The sequence below is a fragment of the Battus philenor genome, unplaced genomic scaffold (genome assembly GCF_028537555.1).
Source record: "Battus philenor isolate CCGP_79_NKW_IND1 unplaced genomic scaffold, ilBatPhil1.0.hap1 SCAF_24, whole genome shotgun sequence".
In the NCBI taxonomy this organism is placed as follows: domain Eukaryota; kingdom Metazoa; phylum Arthropoda; class Insecta; order Lepidoptera; family Papilionidae; genus Battus; species Battus philenor.
In genome coordinates this window covers 5,438,831-5,448,867 of record NW_027181687.1, presented here as the reverse complement: position 1 = coordinate 5,448,867, position 10,037 = coordinate 5,438,831, and the positions used below count along the sequence as shown (strand labels likewise).

At 31.0% G+C, this 10,037-nt stretch overlaps 1 protein-coding gene across 1 annotated transcript; it reads left to right on the top strand.

The window, feature by feature from the left end:
* Window positions 1–291: 291 nt before the first annotated feature.
* LOC137924513 (uncharacterized) lies at window positions 292–5,534 on the top strand. The gene is made up of 5 exons (XM_068767899.1): window positions 292–465; window positions 1,142–1,301; window positions 2,863–3,036; window positions 4,020–4,186; window positions 5,388–5,534. Exons 1-5 carry the CDS (start codon window positions 292–294, stop codon window positions 5,532–5,534), a joined length of 822 nt encoding a protein of 273 aa, XP_068624000.1.
* The last annotated feature ends 4,503 nt before the right edge of the window (window positions 5,535–10,037 follow it).

The window sequence follows — 10,037 nt, the reverse complement described above, 5'->3', positions numbered from 1 at the left end:
AATTTTTGAAATTTTGTATTCAAATATTTTTATCGTAATAAAATATATTTATTTCTCAAAAATTGATATTTGAGGAACATGATTATTCTACGTTTATAAATTTAATTACTAAAATTAGTGCCACAAAAATTTACTAACGTTTTAAACGATTTGCATGAATCTAATTGATTATTTCCAATAAATGTAGTTTGATTTGGTTTCAATAGAAAAAAAAATCCTAGAAATTTTAGGGGAAGTACAGACGATAATTTATTTTTTGGAAAATTGTAGTAGACTGCTGTGGTCTTCATAATGACGAATCCCGAGGGTCTAACAGAGTTAGACAAAATGAGAATTTTGGAAGAGAGAATACGGGCTCCATCGATATGGGGACGCGTGCCTTGTGGTGTGCGGTTTGAAGACCTTCAAGACACAAGATATGAAGAAGCTGTAAAATTACTCAAGAAACATTATCTACCTGAAGAGGTAAAATTATTTTTATAAAAATGTACGAAGTGTTAATAATCGTTACTCTTCAGATAAACTTGTTACATTTACTTAGAACCGAATTAATTTTCAAATGTGATATTTCCTTCATCTAATACGTATTCTGATACATAGCCTGTATTCTTTTACATAATGCTTAAAGTCGATATAGGTATAGATGTTTAAATTACTAGAGTATCGGTAAACAAACCGTAGTGCCAAAGATCGTAAGACAAAATTCTTAAACACTGTGCTTCGCGCTGCTTTAATAGTCACATATTCCAAAATATAAAAAAAATAATCCCTATTTTCACTTGGTGTCCACAACTTTTAAACGACTTTACCGATTACATTCTGTTTTTGCATTTGCATGCATTTCAATATCCTTAAATAAATTGTCAGAGCAGATGTTGAGTTTTAGTGGCACAGATCTTAAATATATATTTTTTTCTTCATCGCCAATATTCTATCGCTGATTCTCGAGTTGTAAAAGCATCAGTGTTATTTATTTATGCACAAAAATATAGAAGTAACGCTATGTTAAAAAATATTGCAATAAATGCTGTTTTGAAAAATGGTCTCTTGTTAAATTTCGAATTTATTATTCACAACTAAGATAGGACAACATCAGTCAGGTCACCTTTTAAATATAAAATACAAAGAAATATTTTCACAGGTCACGTATAGGTCTGTCAAAATTATCGAAGACAAAGAGGGCACGGATGAATTTGTTCATAACGTTCGTATATGGATGAAGGACAAAATGTCTATAGCGGCGGTCAAAGAAGGTACAAATCAATTAGTCGGTGTTCTTATAATGAGAATACAAGAAAAAAGTAAGTGTATTTTTATCTCCATACATTGTTATTTATTTCATAAAAAATTTTGTTAAGAACCGCGTATTTCACTAGAATCCCTGAGGATGTGGCGGTGAAGTCTAAGACCAGACTTATTCATAATTTTAAGAACGCATAAAACTTATTGTTCATAGTAATACAAATGTCCCTAAACATCACACAATATGACGAACAAGTGTTAACTAAGCAAAATAACTAGGAATAAATTCATAGTGAATTTGAAGGTAAGAGAGAATAATAACACATTTTTGGAATGGATTACCAAAGCAGATCTGGCGAGACCGTTTAAAAATTAGTTAGATATGGAGAGCCTCCGTAAACCTGTTATGAAACACGTCAACCCTGAACACCATACCCTGTTTAACATGATGCACCTGGTACCCTCGTGGTTAATACATGGAATGATGGTAGCTTGCACCTCGGCAGAAGATTTCGTGAATAACTCATAATTTTCACGGAGAAATAAAATATAAGGATTATAAAATTCATTAATCGTAATTAGATATAGCATAAAATATAATAGAATTTTCTGGTCTCCAGTTAACGATAACATGTGTCACAATCGAAGCATAATTTTAATGATAAAAATATATTTTCATCGTAAGTCGAGCCCTCTACATGTGAATCGACGAAAGAAATTACGATCGCAGAAAGTCGCTGGGTGTGGACAGAACAAAATCGGAAACGCTTATAGCGCTTAATGGGTGGTTGGAAGCTACCATCCGTACACGCATTCGCTCCACAAAATTAGTTATAATGCAAAGACGGCGGTAACATTACTGACATCAGTTCAAATTCGAACGAGGATTTGAATTTTGATGATGAGTATTTTGGTCGTAGTGGCCATCAACACGAAGTGTTCTGTTCATGAACACTACACGGTCATCGCGACGATCTTTGAAGAAGCCTCAATCTTGCAGTAGGCATCGGTTCACATGATGATGATGATGACCAGGAGATTACTTAAGCTTAAGCACTTTAACTACAAATTTTAATAGGTCTTCTAAAAGTTTTTTTTAATAATTTTCGGACATTTATTTCTATAGCACATTTACAACTAGTACAATAACAAGCAAGAATATCCTAGTATATTTTTAACATACTTGAAAATTTGTTCCTGCAATATGTAAATATTAGAGATTTGCACAAGCGCCTCAAGAAAATACTAGCTTTAGAAACTCTGCATAAAATGTTATAAGCGAAAAGTATACGGTGAACTGTGATTTAAAACAGATAGATTAGATGGAATAATGCCAAAAAAGTGTTTGAAAATAAAGTTTATGAAGATCGTTAAAGCGAATTAAAAAAAGCAAACCCTGTTCTCAAATTGAAAAGCTTTCAAAGAGTTTTATTGCAAATGCTTACAGAAACTTTTCAATTGAAACAGATCGCCTTTCATTTAACTGAATTTTATTATTTATTTTGTTGATTTGTTTCGTTCTACATAAACATTTTAATTTTTGCTTACGATGCAGTAGAAATTAAGCTAAAAACTGTAAAGAAAATATCAAATTAATGTAAAAAAAAATTTGGTTTCCAGGTGCATTTTCTCGAACGTTTAGCCGGGTGAAAATCACATACAACCCACTCTATTCTCGTGTCATGACATTTTACAACGAGATTGAGAAACCTATAAACTTGTTCGAAAAAATGGATGTTAGACGGTACTTAAAGTTTTATATCATGGCTTTAAAAACCAGGTATCGACATAGAGGTAAGGATGATAAAAGTCAATAATTCTTATATTGATATTTTAGGCATTTTATTTACACATAGGTTATAAAAACGAAAAGATCGTGCCTCTTAAGTCTTCGTTGCCTTTTTTACAATTTTTTCCGCTTACTTCGTCACTTTCTCCCATCGTAGTTACTGCAGAATAATTATGCGAATCATGACTTAGTAAGAAGTGGTCAAAAAAAGACATTTTATTTGTATAATTAATAGTAGTTTAAGAAACTATCTACTGTAAGCCTCTACAGGATGATTGGTTATCGATGTAAAACCTCTATCCATTTAATAATGATGGTAACCATAGCCTTTGGTTTTAAGTCCGTTTTCATTTTTATTAATAGTATTTTAGCAACTGTCGCTCTTGGATCTAAATAAATAAACACAAACAGCGTGATGATACAGTGTGAACTCAACTAGAGTTTAAATTTTTTATTTTCATAAAACTTATGGAAAGTTACGTTAAATGGCACAAATTAATATATTGTATTAAATATTGTTGGTAAAATTTTGAAAGAAGTAGATACGTAGGTCATGGTCATCGAAATAATTAAAAACTTATACCTGTTACCAATGAAACTATGTAAAGTGATCGCTCTGAAAAATATTTCTATTGGAATACGACATGCCAATAGCTTCCGGTTGTATAAATTCTACATGAGACAAATAAACAATAAAAAATTAAATTTTTAGTAATTCGAATTTCGAAAACTTTTTTCCTTGCTATTTTATAATTACGTTATTTATTTTTTATAGTATGGAAGCGCTGATTTTTGGACGGAGTACACCACAAATTAATTGACAGAAAAAAGGCTAATTAACTATACATATCATCTCTTTAAAGTTTTAACATCTGTAACTAATTGCCCCGTATGTTATGCGTACTAGATATTGTCGGAATTACAAATGCAGTCTATACGCCAAGCTTCCCAATTCGAAAAGCCATAATGCATAATTTTAATTTCTCAGGTATCTCAACAGACATGCTTAAAGCGGCTATAGCGCTTGCTACAAGCGCTAATGTACCTGCGATCGCAGGCATTTTAACAAGCACACGTGGGCAAGTTATAGCGCAAAAATTAAGATTCGTGAAGTACAATGAGATTTACTACATACGATATCTTATAGACAACGAGGTAACGTACAACAATTGTTAACATAGTAATTAATTATATGCACTTCATTAGTGTATATAGGCAATAGTAAGATGGGTATTGAACTCAACCTGATATTAAATTATTTCTATAGAATTGATCCCACATAGACTTTTACTAAAAATTGTACATGTTAATATATGATACTCTGTGAAATGTTATTCCTTAAAGTTCAAATACTACTGCTTGTCACACTGACGCAATCATCACAGCATAACTGAATTTCAAAATTTATTTTTATATAATATTATATTATAGTTAATTATAGATAGAAAACGTTGTAAGTATATTCATGTCAGGTTTTTAGAAATATCATGAATACTATTTTTTATTCTTCTTTTTACCATATTTATTTATTTCATTCTTCATTGATTTATCTCCGAACCGCGCAAAATGTTAATTGGTAGAGAATGCCTTAGGAATTAAGTTCGCTTTTGTACTTTGTATAATAAGGGGAGTCTTTATATTAAACTTAAAAATCATGGTGAATTTAGAAACAGAAATCGCTAAAATGAAAAAAAATATTAAGATCATATATAATACATGTCGTTATTCGTGTACAGACGAAGTTTAGTTAAAACCTTTTTGAAATATTTTAGCTTAAAGTCACCATTTGGGGCCTCGTCTCTTTTTTTCATTCGTTTTTCCTTCTATGTCATAAATAATTTTCTATTTTTATCTAATAAATTCTGATTGCTTATTAGCAATAACATATGTGCTTGAGATAACAGAGCCAGAAGCATAAGCCTATGTACAATGATTAATTTCAGTCGTAATATGTCCACTGATGGACACAGGCCTCTAGATAGATTATTTTCACTGAATTAGAAGTTGCTAAAAGATACTTCATGGAGTGTTTGAGTCCAAAGGCCCTAAAAAGACTCTTAGGCTGACTGTAACACGAAAAACGTTAAGCATTGCCACGACTCGACTGGTTGATATTATTTTAACTAAGAAAAGGACCAATATATAGCTACTTACGCCATGCAACAGTAGTCGTGCAATAAAGTGCACTTTACTTTGGATGGACTTCCGCAAAATAACGCTTGAATCCATTAGATATTTGATATTATTTTACTATAGAACCGTTGACTATTAATATAATATATTTAATAATAACAGTTTTAATAAGAAATAACCTTAGAGTAAAACCATTGTGTGATTTGACTTTGTTGTGTTTTAGATTGCATTCTTCGATACTGGACTAGGAAACTATGGAGCAGCACTGATGGGTTACCGCATTCCTGACGTAGAGGAACCAGAGGAGATTAAACCGCAACGTTCCTCCAGGTTCAACATACAACCGATTGATGACGAAAGCAACGATTGAACACTTCAAGCTGTTAAATCAATATTATTGTAATTATGATGTTGAACAAATAAAAATAATAAAACGAATTTTTCCGAAATAAAAAAATACAAAACTTTTTTTCTTCTCTTATAGGCAATATAAATATTATTAACCTTGTCTTTTTATCAATGGGCATTGCTCGTATTCAAGTAATTAGTTACAGGTGTAAAAAGTTTAAAGGGATTAAATTATTACTCCTTCTTACAGTTAACCTGTATCGATAATTCGCTCTTATGTATGTAACATTAATATATATATTTTTTATATTGAAATACGACAGATAACTAAATAACAAGTATGCAGGTACAGATAGTAAACATTCATTAATTTTAATGAGTAGTAATCTGAATGAAACTGCTTTCAGTAGTATATTACCGTTATTAATTCTAAAACTGATAAAAATTGGACCGAATGTAAAATCCATTAATTTACAATAAATTTGCCTATACACAGGGTAATTGGTTATATAATTTTTAAAGGTGTGCGATAAAAACTTAATAAATAATGTTTTCAATAGATAAATTTGAAAAGTCATACAAAATTTTCCTGTTAGGATCAAAAATTTTTAGTTTCTGACATATACGTGGCAAAATATACTTAAATCGACACAGTATATCTTGTTGCATGCACACGCAAGTGACCATTTACATATTTATTACAGAGGAAGGCAATGAAAAAATTATTACTTGAATTCCAACGGTATAAGAAAATGTAAATCGGTACCTGCGATTGTCGGAACCAGGACTCATATATTACATTACCTCACCGCAATTGAATAAATGAATTTAAATTTAGATTTATTTATTCCGAGTGGCGCATTCTTCGGACTCTATGATTATATGAACCTTTGCCTCGACGATTGATATATTTTAAAAAGAATAATGTTATCGTAACAAATGATTTCTTGAAAATCTGAGTCTTTTCCAAACTGCCTTTCAAAATAGTCATTTCAAAAATGGAACTGAAATAATCTGTAGACAAATAAACAGCTAAACTTTCAGATCAAGGATAATCTGTTTAACTACATTTGTTACTACTTTTTTAACTTTAGATCTTTTGACATTCTGCTTATGACACTACAAAAGTGATCAGTGTATGTCAGTCATAAGTTATGTCAATAAATCATATTATTATTGAATAACTTAACGCTATTATAAATAACAATTTATGTAATTCTCAATCACTTACATGTAAATATAATTACTAAATAACTAAACTATTAATATGGTTCTAATACATTTGTGAAGTGCGGTAGCCGAGCGGCAAAGGACTGATTTGAGATCAAGCTCGCGGGTTTGATTCACAGAAAACTGTCTCATGTAATTCACACTTTGGACATTAATTATATAGGATTGCCACTGCTTACAAACAAGTCTCCAGAGGATGAGCATCAGCGTCGCAGTCGCTTCGGGCAGGAGTCCCGTGAGCTTAACCTTAGACGTATCTCCTTTGTCGTGTTCGAGGGAGCAATAAGTTCCACGCTACACTATTAAACTTATTTAAAAATCGCATTGAGTCCAATTGAGGCACCGCCATATTTACAGAGATTCTATATTCTTTCTCATACGTATTCATCATAAATATTCATTTAATAGCTGTGTGATTATTATCAAGTGTAATAAAGAATTTAGATAAACTACCAAAAAATCTTTGTAAAATAGCGAATCAATACAATTTTTCTATCGCAATATTTGTTAGCGATTGAAAACATTTTTGGCGATACAAAGTAGCCGAAATGATAGTTTTATTTTATAAGTGTCCATAATGGACACTTCTTTCACATCGGTGATTCTTATAGGCCGGCATCACAAATGCTCTTACATAAATATTTATTAGGGTTCTTTAACACAAGCACGGGATGTAATAATAACCCATTATTACTGCGTCCATGTAATATATTTCTTAAATGTTTACTTTTTTAGTAATTTTAAAATGTCAATTTTGCTTATTTTCGAATACTCATTGTTTTTTATTTCTTACTTGTAAAAAACAAGTACTGACACCATAATTAATACAGATAAAATTTATTTCCTATTGGCCTTTCTCACGCCGTAACTAGAGAAAGGTTTCGTCAAAGTTATTTAACAGTTTGTAAAAAGGGTATTTAAAAAAGTTTTTGAACATTGTATAGACACTTAAATTTTCGACAGTTTTCTTTGAAAATTCACGCGTTTTTCAATTAACGCGCAGCAAGTCAGTATTTATCGATTACAAAATTAATTAATTTATTTTACTTTTATCCCGTAAATAAAATAATAACTCTGGAAAATGTTACATTTTTTTATTGGAATGCGACATGCTTACACCTTCTAACCTTAAAAATCTATTGATACAGCTAAGTTAAATAAACACGTTTTTTTTACATCAGGCTTCAATTTTATTTTCCTAAAATACGTTTTAAAATTATTATTATATTAATTTTATGTTATTTTGCTATATCGTGCAATGTGATTTTACTAGTCTCATTTTCATAAAAGCATTTAATTTGGGCATCTTCTTAGGTTTTAAATTAACGCCTTTATTTAGTAACCACGACGTGACAAAAACAGGACAGTAAGGATTTTAATAACATAATTATTTACGTAGGTAATTAAAGCAATTTGCCCCGCTGGCTAGAAATTTGCAAAACTTAACCCTTAAGTTACATATTCAACAGATGTAATTAAAATGTAACAATATCATTGGAAACGTCATCAATGATTTAGAATCTATTAAAATCGGGACAAAAGAAATCGTGGTCACTGCTTTATACACGAGGGAAACACAAAGGAAAAATGTGGACTAGAGTTTGCTTCCAATACTTATAACAATTTCGTCACATACCGCAAAATTTTGTTTAGTTCATTGAAGTCTTTTCTTAGAAAATATCTTGTACTATGTTATAATTTGGCAGTAATGCCTTTGGATATTAATTTCTGTCTTATAAAATTACCTAAATTTCATATGTACATAAAGCAATTTATTTTTAGCTTGATGTAAAAACATTCATAATTTTTGATAAAATTTGTTTCACAACAGCACTGCGAATCGTCTGCCTTAATATATCAATGATCTTGTATAGGAATAAAAAAAAAAAAATTTTACTTAGCCGAAATAAATGCTGTGTAATTATATAGGCAGCTTCGTAATTCCGGCAATCAAAAATGGTACAATTAAAACTTCGTATAGCATCATTGATATTGTTTAATGATCTGTAGCATAAAGAAAAAATAATTGCTTAATCCGAAATGCTAAATATCTAGTAAGAAGTAATTTGCAATTTTTCTTTTAATTTAAACTTAAACCGTTACGCGGGACAAACAAGACAATTTTTTGGAACTTTTTTTTGGAATTTACGTATTTAAACTTAAAATTGTATAGTGAAAGTGATAACATGAAAATGACCCTATGACTGATTTTGATTTAGCAAAGACACTACTCGTTATAGATGGATATCGAGAATGCGTTTAATTGAGAATGAAGACTCCAGGTGGACAAGGCGGGCCGTACAAAGATTTATTTACGAATGTTTAATTTAGACTCGACTCGATAGTTGAATTGTAAATACAAGACTATTAGTAGTCAGACTAATAGAACTATTTCATATTTTGTTTTTAGACCCTTTCCCCTATCTTGTTTTCGAAACAGGAATATACAGCCTCTTACTTTCATCTTCTCTCTTTCATCATTCATATTTTTTATCATACAGCATTCAACTACGTTACATTTACGCATCGCCTTCTATCTTTCGCCACACTTCCAGTTACACAGTTTTATATAAACATCACCATTTCATATTTAAGGATTATAAAAACTTTTAAAAGACTCTACTCAGATTTCCCGTATAGTAGGGAGATAGAGTCACAATTTTCTTGTTTCGCGAAGATTTTAAAATATAAAAGTAGAAAATTATTGGTAACGTACGAAGCTCTAATGTAAGTCGTAAAGAAACTGTATGAGGCGATTACTCATGGTCCGCGCCGAACGCCTGAAAACAATGAGGTGTACAGCTACAAGCGTATCGGGCTTTAATCAGCTCATGCTTCGTGTAATTGGAAGGCTTAATGAAAGTAATTAAGTCACAACAACGAAGTGAACAAATGTAATTTGATGACTTTATTAATTGGTACATTCATGTAATACGCCGGCGAAAACTCGCCACATCGTTCGTGCGAAGTAGCCGTGAAACCAGTTTATTTATTTTACGAATGCTACATAAGTACAGGCGTAATTAGATGAAGTTGATGACATAAATTATATAACTAGCCATTTTCACATAATGAGAAAAATTATAATTATTCTTGTTTTAAATACAAAGGCTAATATAATGCCGAAAATATTCTCTGCCCCTTAACCTTTTAAGAAAGTTAAAAATAAATTAATCTTGTCAATCATTACCTTTCAATTCACCATCAACACTCCTAGGGTATTACGTTCATTGCGAGCAATCGGACTCCCCTATAAATTTCTTATTCTGATTGGAAGCGGCCTACAGCCAATGTC

Coding starts and splice junctions, on each gene's coding strand:
- LOC137924513 (XM_068767899.1), top strand. CDS start 292: ATGACGAATCCCGAGGGTCTAACAGAGTTAGACAAAATGAGAATTTTG. Junction 466..1,141: donor AACATTATCTACCTGAAGAG/GTAAAATTATTT, acceptor ATATTTTCACAG/GTCACGTATAGGTCTGTCAA. Junction 4,187..5,387: donor GATATCTTATAGACAACGAG/GTAACGTACAAC, acceptor GTTGTGTTTTAG/ATTGCATTCTTCGATACTGG.